At 39.0% G+C, this 13,110-nt stretch overlaps 1 protein-coding gene across 10 annotated transcripts in view; it reads right to left on the bottom strand.

Annotated features, from left to right (window-relative positions):
* The window catches only part of TBC1D5 (TBC1 domain family member 5), a 528,942-nt gene that overhangs the window by 52,357 nt on the left and 463,475 nt on the right, over window positions 1-13,110 (bottom strand). For 9 of the 10 annotated variants that reach the window (XM_081826016.1, XM_081825991.1, XM_081826044.1 and 6 more), the window contains one exon: window positions 5,154-5,443. In XM_081826016.1, coding sequence (XP_081682142.1) covers window positions 5,154-5,443 — 290 coding nt within the window. Of the gene's footprint in view, window positions 1-980; window positions 1,047-5,153; window positions 5,444-13,110 lie in introns of all 10 variants that reach the window. The other variant, XM_081826055.1, reaches the window with a different exon arrangement.

The following is a 13,110-nucleotide window of genomic DNA, read 5'->3' as shown; positions in this document are numbered from 1 at the left end:
TTTTATTTGCTTGAGCAGGGGGAGGGGCAGAGGGAGAGGGAGAAGCAGGCTTCCCGCTGAGCAGGGAGCCTGGTGCGGAACTGGATCCCAGGACCCTGGGATCATGACCTGAGCCGAAGGCAGATGCTTAACGACTGAGCCACCCAGGTGTCCCTGAATGGGAGATTCTTAAAGTCAGTCTAGGCTTCCACTTAATACAGAAATCTTCTTCATAGCATATTTTATCTAAAAGATTATATAATAAAAGATTAATGCAACAACTTCAATATTTACACATCTAAATATCCCAAAGGAGGTGCTAACTGTAAATTACTATTATTTTGTATTCCTGAAAAAAACCTTTTTCTAGATTTTGAACGAGAGGGTATTTAAATGTGATCTTTTTATTTTAAATCATTGCCAGTTACTAGTCAGAGATGTGTCACACTGGACTTTGATTCTATTAATAAGATTCATAATACAAAGCCTGTACTTTCTTTTTATAAAATACAAAGCCTGTACTTAAACAATTATTTCAAAGTCAAGTTATAATCCTTTCAGGTAAAATATAGTAAGTATTTCTGGCTAATACATATAATAATATGCATCCAAACAGCATATAAGTCATTTACTCTCAAAACTGATTTGTTAAATACTGGCACAAAGCACGTATGCAACAAAAAGAACACCTCAGTGTGACCTTCCAAATGAAACGTAGTGTTAAAATAACCACAAAATATAGAGTGATCATATTTTGCAAGAAAAGAGGCTGGTGCAAACTTCATAGAAAACCCACATCACAGCCAGATTTGGCATCACTAAGGTATGACATGAGAGGGGACTTTTGTTCTGAACAACAGTGCCACTCCGTGGCTGAACAATGGTAGTGAACTGATCAACAGTATGAATGGAGGGTGGGCAAAAAGAAAAATGGAATTTTGGAGTAGGCAATGATAATACTGCAGGCAAAGAGATATACTACGTTGCCATGGTAACTGTACCTTGGAGGTCAGTTAGAGTCTGGACAGGAACAGAAACCTGAGCATCGCTTCCTGTAACTACATCGCCTGGATTTCATAAGAAAAAATAATTAGATTTCATAAAAAGGAAAAAAAAATCAACTTTACTTTTTTTCATACTTAATCATTTTATCAATCTAATTACTAAAAGTACAGTAAAACAAAATACAATCTCAGAAAACTTAATATAAAATATTAAAGGCAATAATTTTTAAAAAGTGTTCCCTAAAAAGCTTCTGTGCATGTTTTCCTTCAAGAAAAAAAACAAAACAACAAATTGCCCCTAGTCTAAAGCAGAGGAAAACTTGAGCAATCAAAAGATTTTGCTGAGATTTCATTACGCTAGAAACAGTAGTGTAGTATAATATTTTCTTTCTTTAAAAAAAATTCTTAATCCAAAATAAGCTATATGCATTTATTAAGAAGCAGGCATTCTTTTGAAGCTGATTTCCTCCTGTAACAGAGAGAAATTATTTTTAACTCAATGTGAAAAACCCATTTCTTCAGTGATAAGATAAATACCTAAACAAGCTCTAATTTCATAGTAAGTACTGAAAAGATTTCCTAAGTTACCACATGTACTTACAAATGTTAACATGTAAAAATAAATCTGTGAACTGCACACCCTTTAAACTTGATATACTTATTATAGGCAAGATTTCATTCACAATTTGGACCTATGGGAAATGCTCAAAATAAGTGTTCGACTTCAAAGGAAATGGGGAGAAAAGGAGTGCATTTTAAAAGTACAGGAAAGAAAGGAAAAGGAGCACAAGAGAAAATTCTGTGAAGAACTTGAGGTACACTCCCATTGAGAAGGAAGACTTTGGTTCTCTGATTTCCTTCCTGGATGACCAAGTTCAACATTAGGCACAGTCACTGTCAACAGAATCAGACTCTCAGCATCTGAAGGCCTAAGCTATTTTGAAGTTAATGAGCTAAAAACCAAGCCTTCTTAAAAGACACCGTATTTTCCATGTTTGATAATGCAGAATTAACAAACTTCCTTCTCCTGTAGCTTTTATACAACAGTAAAAAATCAGTTTTTGAATGATGTAACATACCCTCAGTGCCTTGACCACTTGCTACAATTGTAACTGTCAGCCCAGCCAGCTCATCTGGAAATTACTGGGTTGTAATCATATAGTTCCCATCAATTAATAGTACATACATTTTGATATATGTATATATATCTCCTGTAACTGAAATAAAATCTATAAATAGGTACACACTCCAAACAGCAATAAGCAGCTTTTAGCAGAGTTTATTAGGTCCTGAATTTTCCTAATAGTTAACTCTCTGTTCACTGATAAATGGAGTCTCTTTTTTATATATTTGAAGGAGATTTTCAATTCAGTTTTCCAAAAATGGAAAAAATTCCATTTTTCTCTGCTGCCTTTGGATCACCTATTAGTGTATATTTAGAGACTGAAAACTCATTTTAATATTAAATACCACCAGAAAATTACGGAGGAACATTTGTGCTCCCTCTTCTTTCTTTCACGACCCCGCTCCCAGCACATACACAAACTAGTTTGCATTTCTGGCAACATATACCTGAATTTTGGGTTTTCCCTACAACTGTTCCCCTACATAAGCACACATCATCGAGAGTTAACTCAACTACGAAGACTATAAGCATTTTCATTTTTAGAAACAACCATTTTTCAAAGCAACTTTCAAACTTTCCAGCAGAGTACACTAAAAGGGCTAATTCGTTCTCTCTCCTCAAAGGCACTAGTAGAAGACTGTTCTGAGACAGGTAGAAGCCATATTCCAACACAAGCCTCCTGACAGGCTGCAGACCGTGCTCACTCATCTCTGGGATCAGGGGACACACGTGCAGATTTGTCACTGCCACAGCACGGCAGGATACTTGTGGGAAACACCAGTGTAAAGAACCAATGTCGGAGAAGTACTTTTCCTTGTAGAGTTAACAAATACATCTTGATAGTTGTTTGGAGCTGGGAGGCTCCCCCGGGAGCAGTCCAAAACCTCTCACCTCAGGGTGCAGAAGCACGTGGTCAGAAGGCATCAGGACTGTGCTTACGGTTCACTTCATGGGTGAGTCACGAGAGAAGAGCAGCGACCTATACTGGCATCTACTGGCATCAACTGCTCTCTCTGCCTTTTACTCTGTCTCCTTCAAACCTTTGTGCAGGGAGGGGCAGTAGCTGGAATATTTATCTTTAAGATGAAGGTAGACAAGCTTTTCATGATTGACATGAGAAGAACGAACCAGAAATAAAAAGAAGAGTTGCCAAACAAGGAGACTTTCTCTCAGCACAGGGATCAGTTACAAAATGCCCTAGTGATACTCATGTTCCAAATACTTTGCTTAAGTGCTCTGCTGTCTCCTTATAACTGGGGACTTCGTTTTCATCAATTGTTTCATCCTCATGCACTTCCTTTCTCACTTACTGTGGTATTAATACTTGACATTTCCTTAGAGATACAACTTTATACTTCTACAGTCATTTGGCTTGCTTCCTCAGAAAATTTAAGCTACAGCATTAAGAGATTCTCTGACTCATTTGCCTGCCATCAGTTAGAATTACTACTGACTATGGCTTGTTATCAAAGCAATACTGAAATCATATTTGGTTAGAACAATAAAACAGTACAATTAAGAAATATATAAAATAACATTCATTTCCATTCTGAAAGTGGGCATGTCTCCTGGCATTAAAATACATTTACAATGTGTTAATGATCTGAAGTCCTCTTTTCTTTAAATCATGTGTGATAACTCTACATTAAAAAGAATGTAGTTTTAAACAAGATAATCTTATGTAAGGCAAACTGAACATTCTAATAGAAACTTATATACTAACTATATAAAGTCTAATACCTCATATAGGCAATGATAGATAACACCATGTAACGGGAGAATAAACATATACTCATTATGGAATAGTACTCATTATTTTGTGCCATTGGGGAATAAAGTCCATTTAATTTTTTTTTACCAGTTGAAATGCCAATAATTTAAAATTTTTAATAATTTTGGATGCAATCTTCTGACACAGAGTATATGGAACATGGTTTAAGGTCTTCATACTGATCCAAAAGCACCATGGTTAGTCTCAACACCAGTTACTGAACATGGCTACAACAAGGGATCTCTTTAAGACGTGAAGGAGGCCTGGGTCAGGATATTTGTCCTGACACTAAATGGCCAGACTCTGTACTTTGTGAGGTCTTAGGATTGAATTCTGTCAGTTTTCTGCCATCATGTTACTATTTCCTGCTTCTATAGTATAGAAAGCAGAGTCCCACCACTAAAAATAAATGCAGCTGTTTCTAATCTGCTATGAATAGAGGTACTTAATACATAGCTCTCTGTAAATTGTGGAAAAGAAGAGCATAAAGGTTCTGGGTAAAAACCTGAAGGGCTGTCTTTCGAGTAAAATTCACGCGGGGGATGAAGCATCGCAAAGGCCGTGACACAGAAAATGCGCTTGCGTGAGGCCGGGCGGCAAGGACGCCCCTCTCCGCAGCGCCCGCGGCGCCCCCGCTCATCGGACGACAGCTCGGGATGATGTGTGGTCTCCCACGTTTCGTCTGCTCCGACATTCTACGGCCCTAAATCTTAGTGTGTGGACTCATTCACTTCGGCTGCTTGCGGATCCGTTGAGCTTTGCCGCCCCCCGGAAGGGTCTAGGTGATCCTCCTCAGGCGTAAAGCAGCTGGATGAGCGGCTGCAAGCCCGGGGGCACGCTTCCGCCAACACCAACGGCGTGGGGAGCAGCTACTGACTAGGAAAGCCCATGCTGCTGGAACTTCCCAGTTCTGGCTCTTGTGGCCAGAGGCACCATGACACAACGGTAGCAGGATCACAGTCAACTGCTTGCAAGTTCCGTGTTGTGACAGTCTGGGCCATACTCTGTGGGCATCCGCGGGACTCAAACGCAAGTATGCTAGGACATACATGTTAACGAAGTACCTCAACAAATCACCTGCTAACACGTTCCTATTAAGAACACTAGAGTATCTGATATTCCACCTTAAAAAGGATGTAATACAACAGAGCTTTTACGATTCAGTTTTGCATTAATCTCTATTTCTAGGAGGCTGGTTCCTCACAGGCAGGTGAGGAAATCCCAGGCTACACTGCAGGTGTTTTCTTCACATTTGTTGCTCTTTTTTCCTCACCTTTGTTCAACTGCACGGGCATGCTCTCTGATTTCATCAGTCTTTGCTGCTGCTGCTGCAAATGATGCCTGGGGACCTCTGCTAAGGTCCTGGCGGGAACCACGGCGGGAACCACGGCGGGAACCACGGCGGGAACCACGGCAGGGGACGAGCTGCCACTACCGCCTGCTGGTACAGGGCCGCCCGCACTGCCTGGGGCGGTCATTGCTGGAGAAATCAGCTTTCTTCCAAAATTAATCAGGCTATTAGAGACCTTATTTATATTCAGGGGAGCACCTTTGGCATTGGTTCTGTAAAAAAAAAAAAAAATTAGGTGGAGAAACATCACTTAAGTTAGAGGACAACCCTATTTCACATATTCCATTGCTATAAAATCGTATCTTACCTTATCGAAAAAGGCCATTTACCAGATCAGCTATACCAAGTGCGAAGTAAGAACTTAAAAGTGATCACAGAATAATAAAACAAGATTCTTCAAGAGGTAGCGTATGGAAAAAGGTCTTTTTACTTTTCATTCATTCACTCATTCATTCATTGAACAAATGGGACCTATGTTGTGCTAACACTGTGCTAGGTTCTGGGGATGCAACTGTCCAGGACACAGTTCCCCTCTTGGAATTTCCAGTCTATATATTCCCTAGACTGGAATATATATATATATATAGGGAAGGGAAGAAATATATAATCACATTAATAAAGCAAGGTTAAAACCTGTGATGAGGACTCTAAAGGAGAGGTACAGGGCTGGGCAAGCCTTGGGGTACTCACAGAAGGCGGCACCTATGAAACAAAGTGGACAGTAGACTTCCCCCAAGCCCTGGCGTATGCGTATTAGGCCACATTTAATGTGATTTTGAAAAATAAATGTGTCTGAGAGTCACAAAATAAATTCAATAAGAGTTATATAGAATTGCCTACTACCTGAGAATTGCAATCCACCTTCATCACCCTGACCAGCCCTGGCTGTCCAAATCCTCCTTCCCCACTGCCCTGCTTTACTGTTTTTTTTTTTTTCTTATTTATTTGAGAGAGAGAAAGAGAGAGCACAAGTGGGGGGAGGGAAGGAAGCGGGGGCGGGGTGGAGAAGCAGACTCCCCGCTGAGCAGAGAGCCTAATGCAGGGCTCCATCCTAGGACCCCGGGATCATGACCTGAGCCAAAGGCAGACACTTAACTGACTGAGCCACCCAGGTGCCGCCATTTTACTTTTCTTGGTGGTACTTTGTTTCATCTGACATACTATCTATTTTACTCGAATGGTTATTACCTGTCCATCTCTTCCAATCCCCTTTCTAATGAAAGTTTCATGAAGACAAGGATTTTTGTCTCTCTGCTATATTGCCATTGCCTAGCATATAACAGGAGTTTTATAAATATTTGTTAAAAGGCAGCTGCACCTACCTGTAGTCTAAGTCTTTCCACCTGTACAGTGAAGAGTCCCTGCTCCTAGCCATGGCCAGCCTCTCTATTTGGGCTCTGGATCCCATCCTCTGATCTTTCGAGATTGTTGCCCCTGCACTTCCCTCTCTTGAATCATCATTTTCTCCTTCTCTATATGTCATTCCCATTAGCATACAACCATGGTGTGTGTATGTGTCTGTGAGCTTGTGCATGTGCACACATGCACACACCCACTCGAACTTATCCTTGAACCCTCATTCCTTTCTAGTTACCGTCCCTCTTCTCTCCCTCATCACAACGTATTTTTTCAAAAAGCTATCTTACGTGCTACCTCTGCTTCTTTGGTCCTAAGCCCACTAGAGTCTGGTTGTGGCCTCCCTGCCATTGCTCAGAAACCTCTCTCCCCCGTCCCCAGTGATCTGCATGTTGCAGAGCCCACAGCCCACTCTTACTTTATCCTCCCCTCAGCAGCAGCGAACTCCCTAAGCACCCCTCCTCTCACGCACTTCCTCGCTCGGCTGCCATGGTTCGCCAGCATGTGTGACTGTTCTCCGGCAAACAGAGGACACCAAGTAAACATCTGTTAACGGAATGACTACTGAATGACTACCTCCCAGATGAGTCATAATGCTGAAGTATCTTAGGGATATTATCTTGGAGACCAGATATGATTATAAATTATTTTAGTTGTAGGAGGTAGTCTGATTCCATGACAGTATCAAAGTTTGTATTTTTATTGCCCCAATCATTAAAAGAAGCTTATTTTCTCTCATTTTGCTTTTTTTCTTTCAGAAAAGTAGAAAATGAAAATCAAGTTTGAGGGATACATTTACTTGATTGGAGTTAACTTGAATTTTACTATCATTTCCTTCTCTCAGATCTACCTGGCAGCTCTTAGGTAGTAATTCTGCTCCATTTCGTATCCTTGGCATTACTAGATATAGCTCTAAGATAGAACTGATCCATAGTTCTATAATAAAAAGAACACTATGCTTCTTCCTTTCATAAAGTTTTTCTCTAATGGTACTAGCTAATATTATGGGCTAGGTACTGGAGACTTACATTACTTTGGAGATAGGACAAATCAAATTTAAAACCTGGAATTCAGCTTTTTAAGAGAAAGATCTATTCATTTACAACTCAATGAAATGTGAAAAAATCATTTTTCAAATGATTCTCCTTGCATCAAGTTTTATCTTTAAAGAACTGAACTATTTAATGCCCTTCCAAAAATTATTGAAAATCACGTTTCCTAATGGAGATAAGGATATATAGTGATTATGCACCACTTACTTCCAGTTTCCAGCTGCTTCCTAATGAAGTACAGCATTCTTAATTTACAGACACTACAGCTTGCAACAGAGAAGGCACTCAATACATGTTTACTGAAAAAAGAATGAATGAAATGAAAAGAACTCATACATTGTGGATTAAGTAAGGCATTTACCTCTGGCACTGTGTTCTACTCAGCAGCCTGCATGCATTCCCATTTCTTGTGCATGGCAGTAGGAAGAAGAGCTATTATGATACTGAAGTTCTATTGCATTTTAGTTTTGCTTGTTTGCAAGTCAAGATTCATAATTCACAGATATGAAGAAGTTATAATGTTGTTACCCTTTTTTATAAACAAAAATGTACTAGTCAAATTCCCACACTGCCAGTTGTAAAATTTATATGTTGATAAAAGTACTAAGAAACTGCTAGAGCATTATCAAGAGAATATGGTTAATGCATCTTCATTACTACTAATAACCACGAGAAACATATAGATCAAGCTCATGCCGAGCAATTTTTCATCTGAATAGCTCTTAAAAGGGGATGAACACTGTTTTCCTTTTTTGAATATTTTTTGTTTTCAACCAACTTCCCCCTCATCCACTACCCACTGCTTCCAGAAGAATATTTCTTTTCAAAACAACTACTGAAGGTGACGCTACATCTTTTCAGATATAAACAATTGTAAACCATTTACTTCTAGGGAAAGCACGTTATCCACAGTCTGTTTGTTCTGCAGGATGATAATTTTTTGGCCAAAGGTAGCTAACACAGATCTTAAATATCAGTAGCGGCATTCTTTACAAGAAATCCTAATCAATTTGCAACAATTATTACTGGCAGTGATGTACACTATTAAGTCATGTGTGCTAAATTAATGAAAATTAATGCAGTTGTCAGAGATCTGATGGACATCGAATACTGGGTTGGACTAACAATGGAGTGCAATGTGTCAACAGTGTTGAAATAAATAGTAAGAGAACTCTGGAGTTAACATTAAAGAAATCTAATGAGTAACTAATTTTGTCTAATCAAAGTCTTTCATTATTACTGTCTAAACTATTATTAAATAACAATAAAAATAGTACCATATAGGAGGGATTGTTTTGAAGTTGTTGCCAAGACCTTACTTTTGGCACAACCTCATTTAGCGGGTTAACTCAGCAGCAATGGGGCATTTTTCTGAAGATGCAAGAATCCTCAGAACACCTGTATCAGAACCCAACCTGACTTCACTGTTGGGCCCTTTTGGATCAGTTTCCAAAATTCTAAAAATGGGTGGCTCTTATTGCCTCTTCCTACCCACCTGACCTCTTGCTTTCTAATGCATACTCTACCGAAAGAGCTTCTAGCATCTCTAATGCCTTTTTTTTTTTTTAAAGATTTTATTTATTTATTTGACAGAGAGAGACACAGCGAGAGAGGGAACACAAGCAGGGGGAGTGGGAGAGAGAGAGAAGCAGGCTTCCTGCGGAGCAGGGAGCCCGATGCGGGGCTCGATCCCAGGACCCTGGGATCATGACCTGAGCCGAAGGCAGACGCTTAACGACTGAGCCACCCAGGCGCCCCTCCAATGCCTTCTTAATTGCCAAAGTCATGAGCTGTTTTCATTCAACTTCTAAAACTTTTCTAAAGCTTAAAAACAAAAACAAAAAACTTAAAAACATTATCACATGATCACCTCTGTAAAAACTCTCCACAATGGTGGAGATTTTCCTTTCCTCTTATCCAAACTTTGACACCACCCCAGGCTTTTTCTTTTCTATCTAAGGATTTATTTTTTAGGTCTGATATTAAGTGCCTAATATTTGTTTATTTTACTCTTTTTGTGATAAAATTTTGTTACATAATTGTTTATATTTTTGTCAGAGTTTTCAATTTATCTGTATTCATTTTTCTCTATACTCTAATTTATATTTTTCTTGTTATTTCCTTTCCTGTGTTCCGAAAGGTCGAATGCTTGGTTCATTCATTCATTCATCCACTCATTCACTTATTCATTCCTCTCTTTCCCAATAAAAGCATTTAAAGCTATACATTTGCCTCTGATTATAGCAATAGCATCAAAATTTTTCCCACACATTTTCTAAATAGTCCATTGGCTCAGTTGTTATTTAGGTACATTTAAAATTTCAGATGGTTGGGTTTGTTTGTGTTTATATAACACCCACTTTGTTTTATTGAATAAAAATAGAAATATCACAAGAGTGGAAGTGAGGGGAATGTTCTAATTTTTCAAAAGGATTGTAGAAACCACCAACTGGAAAACAGACTGGCTTATTCAAAATTTTTTTACTAATTACTTGGAAATGGCTGTAGTTTATTACAAGTAGCCGTATGGTTCACTAAAAACAAGTCATTCTAAACTAAGGCAACTTTATTTCTTATCTGAAGTGTTACAGTCTATTGGATTTATCAAGATATGTCAGTGCCAGTGGGATATAATGAAGGATAAAAATGTGCTCAGTTATAGTTGGAGAGCTGTACCTCCAGTTTACTACTGAATGTTCTAGCACCCACCAAGGACTTCTGGTGATGACATTTGTCTCACACTTGGTTCACAGACCTGCTCTGCTCACCAGTCCTTTTTTTAAGGTCATAATCTTCCTTCCATCAGCAAGCTGCACAGCTGGGGAGAGTTGTGTAGCTGCTCTCTTGACGGAAGTTTCCTTATCTTTAAACAAAGGGGCTGAATTATATATACTTTGGGTTCCTTTTAGATAGAAAATTCTGTAACTTTGTGACTTGAGGAAAGAGAACATTTGCTTATTGAATTTGAGTCACCTAATCTATCAGATGAAAGAATCAAAATTTAAAATACTCTCAGGCTAGCACGAGAAATGAATTAAACAGATAAAATTTAACAAAGAGAAATAAAATCTTAAGCACTTAGGTTAAACGTTTTTACAACTGTGCATTACACACAGAATAGAGAGGCATGGATTAACATGAGTTCATATTAAAAAACAAACAGACTCCCAAACATTAGTGTCTTAGTTTGGCCTATAAGGCTAATACGAACCCGCATGAACACTGCTGGAGAAAAGTAAGATTCTTAGCCTGCACTAATACTAAATGGGTGAACTTCTAGTTTCCAGTCTGGCATGTAAGAAGCTTGGAAGTTTCTGCTCTGTCCTAACAACCAGAAAAAGTTGAACACATTGAAAAAAAAAAATCAACAAATTTTTCTTAGATCCGTAAGAGAAGTGAGGTCACAGGGCAAACTGCTGTCTCAAAATTAGACAGGCTGACAGGTGACTACAGAGAATCAGGATTTACTAGAGCAGAAACCCACAGAAAGCAGAGCTGGAGTAGGGAAATCTGAAGTGCAACTGACAAATTACTAGGGGCTCAGTGTGAACAAATTGGGACAGATTAAAAAGTCCAAGGGGACCCGGTCACACAGGGGGCAGCCCATACTTCTGAGTTTTACCTCTTGGAGCTCTACCAGACTCTCATGGTAAATATGAGAGAAAAATTGTGCGTACAATGGGTGGAAAGGAAAGGAACTGTTTTGAATACACCTGAGCATTCTGTTTTTCATAACAGAGTCTGCCCTCAGGAGAAACTACTTAACCAAAGTCTAAGCTGCTAAGGTTTTACCAGAGCCTAACTGACTTGGGGGAAGGGAAACACCCAACCCCAAGCCCCTCTAGCCACCCTGTCCCACCTCAGTTGGGGAGCAGAGATAAGTGGCAGGTGTGAAGTTCACAGTCTGAAGGCACGGGGTCATGAAAAGCCGAGACCTATTCAAAGGACTACAGAATGCTTCCTCTCCTCCCACACCTTATCACCATATCACTATAAGTCTACTTATAGCAGTTCCTTTTACCCAATACATCATATCCAACTATCAAAAAACAAAAATCACAAGACTTACAAAAAAAATAAAAAGACACAGTTTGAAGAGAGAGAGCAAGCATCAGAACCAGACTCAGATGCAGCAGGGATGTTGGAATTATCAGACTGGGAATTTAAAACAACTATGATTAAAATGCTAAGGGCTCTAATAGATAAAGTAGACAGCATTCACGAACAGATGGGAAATGTAAGCAGAGAAAAGAAAGTTCTAAGGAAGAAAAAGAAAAGAAAGCATGGAGATAAAAAGTACTATATAACAGAAATGAAGAATGTCTTTGATAGGTTTATTAGCAGACAATCCACAGCTGAGGAAAGAGACTATACACACTTCTGAGGCTAAGGATGTTTTAACAGAAATTCCCCAAACTGGAAAGCAAACACAAAAATGACAGAAAAATACCAGAACAGAATATCCAAGAACTGTGGGGCAATTATAAAAGGTGTAATATATGCATAATGGGAATACCAGAGGAGAAGAGGGAGAGAAAGAAATATTTGAAACAATAACACCTAAGAATCTCCCCAAATTAGCATCAGACACCAAACCACAGACCCAGAAAGCTCAGAGAACACCATGCAGGGTAAGTGCCAAAAAAAGTATACTTCGTTGTATCATTTTTAAACTACAGAAAATCACAGATAAAGACATAAATCCTGAAAGAAACCAGAAGAAAAAAATCTTACCTATGCAAGGGCAAAGATAATCAACTTCTTAGAAACCATGCATGCAAGAAGGGAGTGAATATTTAAAATATTGAGAGAAAAAAACCACCAACCTAGAATTCTGTACCCTGTGAAATTATCCTTCAAAAGTAAATATGGTAGTCAAAGGGCATTTGTGATAAAGTTACTGGAAGAAACTTATTTTATATAGTTAAAGAATTAGAGATAAAAAAAGTAAATATGGTATCTCTATATGGTAAATACATATTACCCTTAATAGTAAATATAAACATGTGACTAGAAATACTAGGTAAGTGCCTACATTGCAGAAGCTAACTGTACAGCTATGGCAGACAGCTTTTGGTGAGGCATTAATTTCTGGCAGAATTGAGATGTAGGTTTATAAAATGGAGTGGAACAGTGGGGAGGTATGAAAACTATGCTGGAAGAGAAATGGCTTAAAAAGCCGGGGAGCAAGCCTTACCATATTATGAGGGCTGCCATCGGGGAAAGCAGTACTTTATGGTGTGGCTTTAAAAACTGAAATGAGGGCGCCTGGGTGGCTCAGTTGGTTAAGCAACTGCCTTCAGCTCAGGTCATGATCTTGGAGTCCTGGGATCGAGTCCCGCATCGGGCTCCCTGCTCAGCAGGGAGTCTGCTTCTCCTTCTGACTCTAACCCCTCTCATGTGCTCTCTCTCTCAAATAAATAAATAAAAAATAAAAACTGAAATGAGTTACAAAAGTTACAGAAAACAGT

This window comes from Leptonychotes weddellii, chromosome 1 (genome assembly GCF_054177405.1).
Source record: "Leptonychotes weddellii isolate Sample4059 chromosome 1, ASM5417740v2, whole genome shotgun sequence".
Lineage (NCBI taxonomy): Eukaryota > Metazoa > Chordata > Mammalia > Carnivora > Phocidae > Leptonychotes > Leptonychotes weddellii.
Note: the sequence above shows the minus strand (reverse complement) of the source record. Positions and strands in the feature narration are given on the sequence as shown.